This window comes from Rhipicephalus microplus, chromosome 8, assembly GCF_043290135.1.
Source record: "Rhipicephalus microplus isolate Deutch F79 chromosome 8, USDA_Rmic, whole genome shotgun sequence".
Lineage (NCBI taxonomy): Eukaryota > Metazoa > Arthropoda > Arachnida > Ixodida > Ixodidae > Rhipicephalus > Rhipicephalus microplus.
This window is the reverse complement of record NC_134707.1, coordinates 41926536-41941243: the sequence shown is the minus strand read 5'-3', so window position 1 is coordinate 41941243 and position 14708 is coordinate 41926536. Positions and strand designations below refer to the sequence as shown.

The following is a 14708-nucleotide window of genomic DNA, read 5'->3' as shown; positions in this document are numbered from 1 at the left end:
ATCACCGGTTTTAAGCGGACCTTACACTTATTATTACTTAAGTTTACTCCTACGTGTGTACCCGTGCGCTAAGATATGGGTGCATGTTAAAGAAACCCAGTTGGTCGAACTTTCCGGAGCCTTCCACAACGGCTTCTCTCATAATCATATGGTGGTTCTGGGACGTTAAATCCCACACATCAATCAATCAAGTGTTGAGCGTGTAACCTCCTTTCTATAACCCCGTACGAGGGGATGCAGGCAAATAACACATAAACATACAAAGCCCCCTACAACTACTGTCACGACCAGTACTATTCCAATTTCGTACTGCTATCTGACTGCACTGGTTACTGCATGCGGCACCATACGCACCTGATGCAGAAATCGTCCCTTGACCTGGTCCTGGAAGGTCTGCTTCGAGGTTCGGTTGAAGTAGTTGTGCAGGTTGGCCACCATGGTTCCCACGGCCAACTGCCGGAATGAGTGCTGTCCGAACGGGTACTCGCCACTGCCGCGCCACTGGTGGTTGCACGCATGCCCGTAGAGGTCACTGCACGGGTCCACAGTGTTGTGCTCGCGGTTGTTCAGATACAGCGACACCCAGCGGCAGTCCGGGTGCCTGCAGGTGGGCTCCTCCGTCGACGTCTGTGAGATGTCGGTCACGCTTCAATATTATTTCATTAATAAAATTTGCACGAAAACACAGAAAAGGAGAACGCAAACACAGTGCTATCAACTGAGTTTATTTGAAGATCGTACACACATATAAAGAACTACACCCGCCCCGCCGCGGTGGTCTAGTGGCTAAGGTACTCGGCTGCTGACCCGCAGGTCGAGGGTTCAAATCCCGGCTGCGGCGGCTGCATTTCTGATGGAGGCGGAAATGTCTAGGCCCGTGTGCTCAGATTTGGGTGCACGTTAAAGAACCCCAGGTGGTCAAAATTTCCGGAGCCCTCCACTACGGCGTCTCTCATAATCATATGGTGGTTTTGGGACATTAAACCCCACAAATCAATCAGAACTACACACGTGACAGGAGAACAAAAAACCGCGGATAAAAAGGTGGTCTAGTGACAAGCACTAAAGTAATAAACTTCGATAGGGTGCAACACTATCGAGGCCCTCACGACGCACTCATCACCATCTTTGGAGATAAAAAACGCCTCTTCCATTTCTCGCTCCAATTTTTTCCCCTAAATCTTCCTAGAACGCTTGCTTCCGTCAACCTAGGCGTGCAGCTGCCGTCTGTGCAATGCAGCGAAAGGTTTGGGCATGAAGGTCCAATCAATGGTGGTTCGTTCCTTATGCTTGAAGAACTCATCACTTGGAGCTTTTGTACATTTTGGCTACGCACTAAGTACTATACGGTGCTGTGTGGAAAGCGCTTTGCAGGGGGGTGATTCTGGCATGTCTTATATGTCTTGTCTTCTCAAGATCAATTATGGCATCACACCCGCAGGCCGCGGGTTCAAATCCCGGCTGCGGCGGCTGCATTTCCGATGGAGGCGGAAATGTTGTAGGCCCGTGTACTCAGATTTGGGTGGACGTTAAAGAACCCCAGGTGGTCAAAATTTCCGGAGCCCTCCACTACGGCGTCTCTCATAATTATATGGTGGTTTTGGGACGTTAAACCCCACAAATCTAATTTATGGCATCACAATCACCTTGGCATGCTGTAGCGCAAGTGTGGCAGGAATGACAATATTATTATACACGAAGCACTTTGCTTATTGTAAGCACCTTCGGCGTCTATCTGTCTATCTATCTATCTATCTATCTATCTATCTATCTATCTATCTATCTATCTATCTATCAGCCGCTTGCGTCTGGGTGCTCTCATGATCACTCCTTAACTTGGCGTGAATCGAAATTACATGGAAGCGTGAGATAGTATGGCGAATTTTACACGCTGGTCAACACATATATACTATCACAATCTCGTCGCGTACGTCTTCAAACACTTCGCGACGGACAGTGGCACATACCTGCGGGTGGGTATGTGCCACGGGTGATTGAAACGTAGCACCTACCCAGGAAAGACGTGAACACGCATGGGCAATTTTAAGACGTGAGCATTAATAAAAAAAACACGTGATATCAGCAGCGTTGACCATACGAAAGCAAAGAATTAATGGCATAGTCCCAGCAGAAAAAATTGGCAGATCCCACGTACAGTGAGAGCCGATGATATGCGAAGCACGAATAAGGAAGGCTGATATGCCACTTTTATAGCAGCACAACGTTACGAGGTGGAGATAAGTTGTGCCGTACATGACTTTTACTTAAGGATTATCATACTTGCTCGTGTAATTTACCTTCGTCATCTATTCACGTCACCTGATAATAAATTAGGTACATGTGGAGCTAGCAAAAAGGCCGCGAGCACGCTGTGATCGCAGCATGTAGCCATGTTTTGAATGACATGCATATCATGTGTAATATGTTTGGACATGTCATTAAAATTTCGCGTCAAATTCACGTCAAGTAATACTAATTGTGATGTATATTGAGCTAGAAAAGCGGCCGCGAGCAAGCTATGAGCATAGCATGTAGTCATGCTTTACATGACACGCATATCATGATTATCATGTTTGGACGTGTCATTAACCTTCGACGTCTATTCACGTCACGTAACACCAAATTTGGTATATGCGGAGCTAGCGAAAGGGCAGCGAGCGCATCATGAAGGGTCCAATTTACTCCGACCTGACGTTGACTAACACGCACGCTGGGCGCAGCGACGCTGCGCTAGCAATACGGACGCTAGGCGCGGCCGGCGCGACCAGCGTCCGTCGGCGCGCGGCCCGGCGGGAACCAGTGTGAAATGCAACATGCTGCATTTCGCGCCCATGACGTTACCCAGCTCTACCCAGACAGCACTGCGCCTACCTCTCTTCGTGATGGAGGGACGCCGAATGCCCTCAAACGCGCATTCGTCAAAGCAACACAACGTGGCGCGTACCTGCAAGTATATGACAGGCAGTTTGGTGCCTGGCGTGACATCGCCGGCGTGACGCGTCGAAACGAACGGGGGCAAGTGTGTTGGTGCCTTGAATGTGGCATATAGTCATGTTGTTATATTACACGCATCTCATGATTGTCATGTTCGCACCATTCTCATACATTCGTCATCCATTCATGTCTTGTAATACCCAACTTGGTATAAGTGACGCTAGCGAAACGGCCGCGAGCGCATCATGAGCGTGGCATGTAGTCATGTTGTTACATGACACGCACCTGCACAGATGATTCTCATGTTTGCACAAGTCACATACCTTCGTAATACATTCACGTCCCGTAATACCAAACTTGGTAGATGCGAAGCTAACGAAACGGCAGCGAGCGCACCATGAGTGGGCAGTGTAGTCATGCCTAGTCATAGCACGAAAATCATGACATGCATTTCATGATTTCCACTTTAGGGTTTGTCACTTATGTTCATGGTGAAAGAAGCGCTAAAAATACACACTTAGAGAAGATACAGAGAAGCGCTTACTAGCAACTGAAAATTTCATTTCGAAGCATTGTTGATCTCGTTGTTGATGATGACAGGGGAAGTTGAGAATGACGTACATGTGTGTAATGTATTTATTCGTGTTCAATTCAAAATAAAATTTCCAGTTTCTAGTAAGCGCTTGTCTGTGTCCTCTCTCAGTGTGTGCATTTTTTGCGCTTGTTTCATCATGAACCTTCACCAACACGCCCAACTGGCAGTCACTTATGTTCGTTATGCTTTCATGTCATACCATGCCAGTTTTGCAACATATCCTATAAACAAAACTACCGTAAGAGCAGCTAGATCATGAAATGTAAATCATGACATTCATGACATACATGCCATGATTTTCATGTTAGGACTAGTTAAATAGGTTCATCATACAGTCACGTTATGATATAGCAAGTTAGGTAGTGATAGCATTATCGAAACGGCCAGGAGAGCTAAATGTCCTAGGCGGATAGATAGATAGATAGATAGATAGATAGATAGATAGATAGATAGATAGATAGATAGATAGATAGATAGATAGATAGATAGATAGATAGATAGATAGATAGATAGATAGATAGATAGATAGATAGATAGATAGATAGATAGATAGATAGATAGATAGATAGATAGATAGATAGATAGATAGATAGATAGATAGATAGATAGATAGATAGATAGATAGATAGATAGATAGATAGATAGATAGATAGATAGATAGATAGATAGATAGATAGATAGATAGATAGATACGGTTACCTAAGTTCGCTAAGAAATTAATAAAACCCAAGCATTTTGCGTGGCAATCAAGCATCCTCACAACTGCTTTTTACAGCGGAAGCTATTATAAGATCACAACACGGGTCACGCGTGGTGCCGTAGTTGTTCGCCACCGCACCACTATCACACAAAAAAACTTAATAGAAAACACCAAATATATTTTGTCACATAGTGGGATTCGATCCCGGGTTGACTGCTTGCCAGCCGAGTATTCTATCGCTGATCACGCCGTTGCTTGGGACTCGTTTGCGAACTTCCCTTAGACAGACTTGATGTCGGGAATGGAATCGCGGTAATATGAGTAACAAAGCACTTTAGAACAGCAAAGGAACAACCAGGCGTCACACAATGCGAATCGCGTAACCAGTGTGTCGTCCGATGCTCCAACACACTACAAAAGCTTGCTCTTCATTACCTCATATCCACTTCACGCGTTATTTGTCATCGTTGTCAGCACTGAAAGCAACACAAAATTTGCACGAGATCTGTTGCTAGTGTTTAGCAGATACTACGCTTCTCCGAAGAATGACGAAGGATAACATATCAAATGCCACCTTACTACCCAGGCATTATGATTATTTATGAGGTAGTGGGTACCCAGAAAGTGTGCTTCTACCATTTACCCAAAGACTGCTTAGGAAAGGCTCTAAAAGGCTGCTCTGCATGCCTTCCCTGTGACTGTGCTGCATGTTCCGCGCAGGCATGGCGATTTTCAAGTCTACCCGAATGTTCAAGAAACGTAATTCTGTTTGCAGTGCTGGATATCCAACTTTTTAGGCATTCTATATGTACTAGTATGATACAGCTGTTACATCGGGGTAACTCGTCACATAGAAGGTAGACGTATTAACTTATTATGGCAAAAGTTTTGCATTTCAATTTATAATAACGATTTACTATGGCCGTTCACATTTGTACCATAACTTAACGGATGTGGCGTATGTATTTAACGGGAAAATTGTATGCACGTTAACGGATGCTGAACATGTGCACTCAGCCACCGTGCCCAAGATATATGGCGTACTTTTGTTAGGGTACCTTGTCGCCTGCCTTAGCGTGTGGTCCCAGAATCTCGTTGAAGTGAGCAAGATCTTGCACGAGGCCATCTGCCGTGGTTTGACTGTTGATCTGCTTGAGCCGGAAAGGTACCCGGCGACGGGGGTCTACCGCCTGATTGCGCACGTTGTTCAGGTGCTTCGATGCGGTCACCAAGGCGGCGAGCATCAGCAGGAAAGTCACCTGCGCACAACAGGGCAGAGTTTGCTGGGATTGTCGTGCTCGGTAATATCCTAGGAACCATTTGCCTCAAGTAAATCCACTGACGAAGAACAAGGAGAACAAGGTAATGTAGTGACGTCACCGTTCACACGAGGATCTCATTTGACGTACTTGAGCTCACTTGCAGTGTGAACTAGCAGGGACCGATCGCTGAGTTGGTGTGAATTCATGTTTGGAATAAGCGCGAGAAAATCACAAAACACGGGCACAAAGGCACGAGGTCTTGTGTCCTGCATGTTGCTTGTGTTGTGCTTTTTTTCCGCGATTTTTCCAAACATGACACCCTTGCATTCCCTGTTGCTTTCCATTTGTAACCAGCAACTTTGTTTTTTTTAATGTTGTGCTTTCCAATAATCATGTTTTTTATTATATTGCCAAAATAATTATTCTCACTTTTAGTATTGCACTTCTCGACTTATTTTAGATGTCACTGCTTTTCAATTTCCTTGAGCTGCTGGGACCAAGTTAAGCCTCCTTAGAATATTGTTTACTCTGGCCATCTCTCAGGTTGAACACATCACAATCAAATTTTTAATTTCATTCACCTGACGTCTCACATGTGTTGAAATACCTCATATTTTGGTCACCGAAAACATGGCTATACATGGCGACAATTTTTATTAACAGCACTGTGGAAAGCACAGGCCTAAAGTGCATGCCTGCTACCACACAAAAAATGGTACTTTAGTTCACCTATCGTTTTCTCACTGGCTTTATTGAAATAACTGGTGCATTATTCCTTACGAAACTGAAACAGTTGCGCGAAGTTTCAGGCATTACAGTTAATGTTCCCTTTGCAAAAAAGAATACCTTCTTTTTCTTTCTAGATTTCTTACACAGCACCATCTTTTTAGCGCGCACGTTTTTTCAAGTGACCATGGAGTCGTTGACGTAGCCGTTTTATCTGAGGTCACGAACACGTTGTTTTGCTATCAAAGAAAAATATACCAGTATTACGGTGTTGAACTGTACTCTGAACGATTTCAATGTTTGTACCATTGACATTTTCGTTTAATGTTCGAATGTTCGAAACATGTCAACAATGCGAGCGAGCAAAACAAAATTCATTCTCAAGCTGCCGTACTACTTGCGGATCAAATCGAATGTGCACAATCTCCGCCTCCGTAGCCTTTGCTCAGTTGTCAAGATAAGTTTTTGCCGAGTATAGATTCTGAAACAGTGGAGCCACACAAACTTACAACCGCCCGCCAAGGAGGTTTAGCTTGCGTCTGGAATAAAACAAAAAGCTGCATATACTTCACGCACAAAGGTTCATCCATTCATTATGACAACTTGGCAACGCAAACAAGTGGGAAAGTAAGAAAGTACACAAAGAAGCGCAGTTTAGCTTTCATACTTCGCCCGTCTGTTTGCGCTGCCAGGTTGCCTTAATGAATCTGTACCAACTAGCCCGCCTATCAGATCTTCTGCAAGATCCATGAATCCGTGAGATGTAGTGGGATTGTCAGAAATAATCTTTCAAGGGAAACAGCATAAGTAACTAAACTAACGAGGAAACCTGTCGGAGCCATGTACGCGAGCCCATGCGCAGTATTCACGGATGGAAACGTGAATATTTAAGGTCAAGTGTAATGCTTGCAGTTTCGCTTTCAGTTATACATTCCGTGTCATGTCGGCGTGCTACTGCCTTAAACACTTACATAAAAACCAACATTGAAAGGTCGAATTTGCAGTGACTTGACGTGTTTATCCCGATAGCTTCTCCGTGGTACTTGTAATAATAAGGCAACAGTGGCATAGCACTTTGAAAGGTGAGTACTGCACTCGCGCTTCAAGTTCCTTTCGATATTGCCTTGTGCGGTGCTTCGCCTTTATGGAATCACGTACACGTGTACAACGTATTCTATGCTTTAGCAAATTTAGGTATTGGGCTACTTAGTTTTGCATGGTTAAAGAAACTGCGCTACATGCACAGGGACGTGAGTTACGAAGCCAACAACGAAGTTTACACGACAAGCATTGGCTACTGTGCTTCTGTGTTACTGTCAACTGCCACTGTGCTACTGTGAAAGCGAGGCGTTAACCACTGAGCCACCCCGGAGCACTACTGTGCTACTGTGCAGGTGTGCTTCGTAGATGCCCTCGGAGCGAAGCTACTTCGACCGTGTGTTGCATGTAACGTGACGTGTGACCGCTGGTCCGACACGTGGCTTATGTACCGCAGTATTCTCGGTCGCGCGCGATAGTGGTGCGCCGCCACTTGCGCAAACGAAAGCCTATCGTGCCACTCACTCCCGCCGAGATGAGGAAGTACTTCCGGTTGCCGAACGCCTCAGTCAGCTGTCGCAGCACGGTGTCCTCTCTCTCGGCGTGCATGCTGGCCCGCGATCGACCACTTCCGGCGGGGGCCAACGCCCGGCCGCTCCACGATGTCTGCAGAAGCGCTCGCGTCTTGGCCGGGCAAGGCGAGCTTGCTGCTCACCCAGTCACCACTACAGACACCGGTGCCTCCGTGCGAATCCGCTTCTTCTTTATCCTCCCCTTCATGGTGCTCGGCACATAACACCTAATATAAACAGGTGATGCCGCATTGTTCTCAATTGGTTGTGCAGTTTCCATTTTGGTATTGCAGATAGATAGATTCTAACAGACAAATAGGCCAAAGAAACCATAAGGTGCAAAAATTGCTGTGGTTCACTGAGATGCAGGTTTTGTCACGTTAATTGAAAAATCATTTATAATGGACAATTTCGCCTCCTTTCCCTCTTTGGACCTTGAATATTTTTTTGCGCCAGATCCAACCAAGCAAGAAGGTCGTTTTTTTGCCTTTTTCATTCCTTGCAATGAATATCGTGATTAGTATACAACGCGTTAACACCTAATATTTCCTGTGATTTCCTTGGAGACTGATTGTGGGTTGAAATCATTTGGTGAAATCTAACAACAAAACAAGTGCGTCAGATAGATAGATAGATAGATAGATAGATAGATAGATAGATAGATAGATAGATAGATAGATAGATAGATAGATAGATAGATAGATAGATAGATAGATAGATAGATAGATAGATAGATAGATAGATAGATAGATAGATAGATAGATAGATAGATAGATAGATAGATAGATAGATAGATAGATAGATAGATAGATAGATAGATAGATAGATAGATAGATAGATAGATAGATAGATAGATAGATAGATAGATAGATAGATAGATAGATAGATAGATAGATAGATAGATAGATAGATAGATAGATAGATAGACAAAAGACTACCTATGACCATATGGGGTGGAGGGGGCCCAAGTGGAACTATTTGGGGTGAATGACGGACGGTGTTACGCGTAATTTGCTCAGTTTCAAAATTAAATGACTTCCCTTTTCTTCTCTAATTATTCACAATAGTCAACAATAAATGCAATCTGAAGGTACTTTGTTTTTGCATTATTTGTATAAAATACCATAGGGTTCTTCTTTGGGGTAATAACTTGACATTTTGGTTGTAGAACTTTTACATCGGTCTCAACATATTATCAAGCATAATATTAGCATTGTGGTCGGGCCCAGCTCTATCTTTTAGGAAAAAAGAAATAAATTAAAGTGTAAATTTAAATGTTTGCCTCTAGAGACACAGAAAACAGGTCGTCAATATGTTCCCGAGGTGTCATCTTGCCATGCGAAGAAATCGCTGTATAGCTTCACATTGACAGTTAGATTAGGCCTACCGCTAGGGCTTGTTATGGATGTCGTAGATTAGTATCATGGAAAGGAACCCCAGTACTTTTATGTTGATGTGGATTTGAAGGCAGTACCACGAATCCCTGCGACCACTGTCCAGGTTTTGATTGTTTAATGAAACTGTTTTCACGAGCGGGCTGTTACACTTAATCGGACCGGGTTCCTACCGCCTTCTTAATCTCTAGCCTATAGGTTCTCTTCTCGGTTGAGACCGCAACCATGCCGCACAGTAATCCACATTGCGGACACCTACTGGGTTAATCCATATCCACGCTGACGGAGTGATGAAACACCGCCACTCTGCGGGCCGATGCCGTTTAAAAGTGTGGCCGTGCGCTCCTTGCGCTTTTGGCGAATTATGCATCAAGCCGCTTAAGAACCTCCATGATATGCGGTCCTTAAACGCTAAAGCAAGCATATAAGTTGCCGGCTTGTAGTAGGATACACGACGAATGCGTGGTGGCCGAGTGTATAAACGCATAGAAACATGGGAAGAAGTGGTAGCAGGTTCGAATGCCAAGCGCCACTGGAGCCAGGAAGTTTTCGTTAACAGCGAGAATGTTGTCGGTCAAGTCCATTATGCGTGGGATCCGTGCTTGATATTGTGTGCGTCATAAACGGCATGTTCCTCAGGTGATGGGTAAATCGCCCTATGAAGCCAACAGTTTATTGGGCGGCCTAACAAAATGCGTACGTGTCAAAGAAATTTCTGTGGCCTATCGGAAAACGATTAATATGATGAACCCTTTGAAAAATCCGCTCTTTACGCGATTCAGGTAGTTTGCCATCTGTCGTGATTCTAAGCTTCCGATTTGCAAGATTACATTCGTTAACTGGGCTATTTGGGCTGTATATTATTCATGCAGTGTTTTTTTTTTAATATTCCAATGTGTATGGCTTAGACCGCGCTACCCGAACTGCTGTTTCTCAATAAAGTTCATTTCATGTGCCCCTCGACCCTGTTAGAAGCAATTGTGTCGCTTTGTCACGACTGCTTTCCACGCAGAAGGCCTGGCTTGAATTCTCACTAAAACTGCAAATTGACATTATTTACTTCATTTTCAATATTCTTGAAATATTTTGGTCACGGACGTTACTGATTTCCTGCTCAAAACCCATGATGTCGGTGCCGACACCTAAATTGAAGCAGAACGAACTCTTTGACGCTGTCGCATTAATAGTGACTCTGCAACCTGCTACACCGTACACGTAAGATCCCGAATTACCTGAGTAACCTCTGAATTACCAAATCATCCTTAACAGAATTAAGATTCGTTGTGTTTCTCTTACCAGAGCTAGGGCAAAGCTTGTCGTCAACTGGACCCATTCTTTCAAGGAAATATTCGTATAGTTCCTTACACGCATCGAGTGTTTGCCGTGTGGCTACACAATAGTGTAATAATAGCATTCAAGGAGGGAACACAAGAGGCGAAGTCTTTTCTATGGTCGCCGGCCCCTTTTGTGACCACTTTTTAGCTGCGCAACATTATTGGTGTGATCGATCAAGCCCATCGTTATAACCGTGATGTCCCCGAAAAACCACCGAGGAAGACCTCTCTATGTATATACCCTCTCTTCCTCGTCGCCTTTATATACCGCTTTGCCCCGATGACACGTGCGTTGGTTTTACGGTGCCGGAGGCAATAACTCTGACGAGAAAGAGAACGAGACGAGAGAGCGACAAAGGAAATGAGAGCTAAATAGAGAAAGATAGACAAATAAAATGATAGAGAGGAAAACTAAAGGTGGAAAAATTTTATGCGAGGCAAGTTTTGCACCCGCGTATCCGATATCTTAATGCGGGCGTTAATGCGGGCGTCTTATCTACTCCGCTATCCAGGCACTCTGCCAGAGCTTAGCACAGTCTTTTATAGTATTGTGCATACCGGAATGGATAGTACAGATAGGAAGTTGATGAGGAAAAAAAGGACGACGGAAAGAGTAAAGCAGAGTGCAGAAAAACAGAGCAAAAGGCGATAATAAAGAGGCTGAGAAAGATAAACAACTACACAACGAAAGAAAGAAACCATAAGAAACAGGACGCGAGAAGTATGGAGAAAGAGAGAGAGAAAGAACGAGAAGAGAAACGAATAAAGACCGAAGGATCGAGTAAGAGAAAGAAATTGGTGATAAAGTAAAAGAGATATTAGAGTAAACAAATAAAAAAGAACCAAAATTGCCTCACGATATCACAATAGCAAAATCCAGGACTGCCTAGGTGCCCAAGAGCTGCGCTGTCCGCGCTTACTGTACAAGTTATACGCGCTGCTTTAATCAATTCTTTTCTTTCAGATATTTACTTAAAACATTTAGAAGCCTATGTTTTCTTCCTCAACACAGCTCGACTTAGGCTTCCCCATATAGCCCTTTTCTTCCCTTGCCCTGTGTTATCAATCAGGTAGGAATATCTCCCCTCTCCTTTAGCACACCGTAGCGACCAATATTTTTCAAAAAAAGGTAATAAGAATTGTGAAGATTCTTACTGCACTTGCTCTATTTTGGCGTCTTAAGCGCAAGCTTTTGTTTGTATTAGCTCATGTGATCGCTCCTAATTAGACTCTATCAAGCGTCGTAAAAGTACTGACATGCTTTTTCTGCGAAACGTAAACATGTACAGTATTTGTCGTACTTGTTGAGTGGTGTTTTATAAGGGCCTTTAGTTTATTTTCGCAATACATTTAGCTGTTCCAGTAACACCACAGCTTGAAAGCCGAGACCCGAGTTGAGCCTGTATACGGTGGCAGCTCAGTATAAATAGACAAATTGCTAAGCCTAACGCAGACGGCTAAGCCTTTATACGCTGAAAGGGTACTTCAATGCTTGATAATCTACTTCCCAGTTTTACACTTTGAGCAGGGAGACAGGCGATGATGCAGTAGTGTCTGCTTTGGACAGGAGTTCAAAAAAAGAAACTTACCGGCTACAATTTTTTCTACTTCTTCAGCAGATTGGAACTTCTGCTTTTTCCTACTCGCCTTACCTATTACTGCTAGAGGTAGATGTGCACCTCTCCTGCACCCACCCCCCTCCACAATCTTCACTTTCCCAAATCCACGTCTCCTGTAAAAGCTAATACGGACTCTCTTGCTGCTGTGTCATTGTCTGCAAACATTCATGCCTTGAAAATCTGACATTTATGTTGCCAATGTTGCTCGGTCTACGGTACTGTCATCAGATCTTCAGACAACACTTGTAATAGCTAGCAGCGGTACACTGATTAAATGAACGTCACTCTTGGCCGCTGTAGAGGATGAGGTGAGAAATGGACAACGGAAAGGGACAAGGGGCCTAAAGGGTGAAGAGCAGCTTCACGTCACGCCATCGAACGTGTCGGCATACACGCAGGTGTACCTTTCAACAGTCTGTTTTTGCTGTCTGATTTCATTTTAGTGCAAATGTAATGAATTGGTGCTCTGTTGAGAGAGTCTGGTCTGTATATAATAAAATAGAGGTTTTGGTGTTCTAAGAGTGGCTGGGAACTGGGGTGCGGCAAACTGGGGTGTGGCAATTGTATATGACATCAAACCCACCCGCTTGAGCGGTAACCACAAGAGTGGCTGCGTTTCCCTCGTCAATGCCTGTTTCCCCTGGGGTCCAGAGAATTTCAGAATTTGTTTTGATGTCTTGAAATTTTTTATCTTATTTTCTAGCGAAATTGGTTACAGCATCTTCAGTGGTCTGCACCCTCAGTTCACTCACTGCCTCATACGAAGTGGTAGGGATACGATAGCTAATTGTTTGACTGGTGATGCAAAAAATGTTTCATTTTTAAACTGGATGCCCATTCTAAGACAGCGGCAGTCCTTCAGCGATGCTATTGAGGAATCGGAAGAATGAACGGGAGAACTGATCACTCAGTATACAAGTTTTCCTTTCACTCCATGGTAGTACTACTTTAGAACGGAAATATAATGAAGGCATTACAGCAGAGACCGAGACTACAGCGATGAATGAAATATCATGTTTCTTCACATTTGTGGGTCTTTCAAGCTTTAAGCGTTCCCTCGAAGCTATAGTCCCGACCCGGCTAAGACAGATTATTCGAAAGAATGCTTCGAAGAATTGCTTTCTCAGAAATAAAAATACAGAGAGGCATAAGCACATAGTAGAGTAGCACAGCTAGTTAGCTTGTGTGCTAGTTAAATCTAATAAATTGCTGTGCCACTCGACCTTTTGAAAAAAGTGGTGAACGTATAGAACCTTCAGCGATCACCACTCTGTTTTATCCAGTTCACGTCCACGCTTCTGGACGAGAATATTCAAGCACATTACACCGAAGAAATCAGGTCAGTCTCATTGAAACGAGTGCCATTGCTACCCAAGCTGTTCTTAATCATGCTCCGAGGTTGACCAGTAGAATTCTGAATTCTGGCTTGTTTGCAAATAAAACAAATGGCCATGGGCAGATGGCACAGTGACCATCTCCTTAGAACTTACCACTTGAGATTTTGCGTGTTTTAGTGTAGGCGGAACAATCGTATTCTATTGCCCTTCGGGAAAATATGCATGTGTTGAAAACAAATATTCAAGGATTTAAAGCACGATGTATTCTCAGTACGGGATAGCAATTTAATGTTCCAATTTATGCATTTTCGCTGGTTTCACGTATGTTAGGAAGAAATTTCATGAATCGAAAGCGGAAGTTCTACCCCGCCGCGGTGGTCTAGTGGATAAGGCACTCGGCTGCTGACCCACAGGTCGCGGGATGGAATCCCGGCGGCGGCGGCTGCATTTTCGATGGAGGCGGAAATGTTGCTGGCCCGTGTGCTCAGATTTAGGCGCACGTTAAAGAACCCCAGGTGGTCGAAATTTCGGGAGCCCTCCACTACGGCGTCTCTTATATCATGTGGTGGTTTTGGGACGTTAAACCCTACACATCAATCAATCAAAGCCGAAGTTCCCACTTATTAGCAATGTTTTCAGAGTATAGGTTGTATTCACGTGACGTCAGCTTGGCGTGCGCGGCAGCGAAAAGTGAGCCAGCCGTGCTGGCAACCACGGGGTCACAATTTCGAAGGACATCATACCAGCGGCCGCCGGCTTAGCAGCAGTAGAGTCCGGTGGTTCCAACAGGTGCACACAAGTTACTGCGGGCACGCTGCTCTCCTTTTAATTTCATTTGGCTTTATAAGGTACGAGATTAATCGTTTGTGAAGCTGCTGCGGCCATTGGCGATACGTGCTCGGCTCGCTTGAGCGCGTACGCCGAGATATTGGACTGCGAAGCTAAACAGCGATACACGCACCAAGCGGTTTTCCGCAGTGTGCTTTGGACCACTCATTCTGACGAGCGAGGTGGCCGCATTTGAGACCGGACTTGTTTCGAAGGTAGAACTTCGAGACATAAAGGAATTCTTGGTACATATACGGCAAGCTTTGTGACGCACGCATGACTCAAAGCGAAGAAATAGTTGGATGCTTGACAGTGCGTTTGTCCACAAACCTTCGCTGAAAAGTCACTGTGACTGCCCAGCTGTGTGCG

The 14708-nt window shown here is 44.4% G+C and overlaps 1 protein-coding gene across 1 annotated transcript in view; it reads right to left on the bottom strand.

Moving 5' to 3' along the window:
• Positions 1 to 8013, bottom strand: part of LOC142768970 (uncharacterized) — a 28861-nt gene extending 20848 nt beyond the window's left edge. Inside the window, exons 1-3 of the mRNA XM_075871635.1 lie at positions 7781 to 8013; positions 5288 to 5488; positions 355 to 627 (exon numbers count right to left, since the gene is read on the bottom strand). Coding sequence (XP_075727750.1) covers positions 355 to 627; positions 5288 to 5488; positions 7781 to 7864 — 558 coding nt within the window. The 5' untranslated portion in view covers positions 7865 to 8013. The remainder of the gene's footprint in view (positions 1 to 354; positions 628 to 5287; positions 5489 to 7780) is intronic.
• Between the last annotated feature and the right edge of the window lie 6695 nt (positions 8014 to 14708).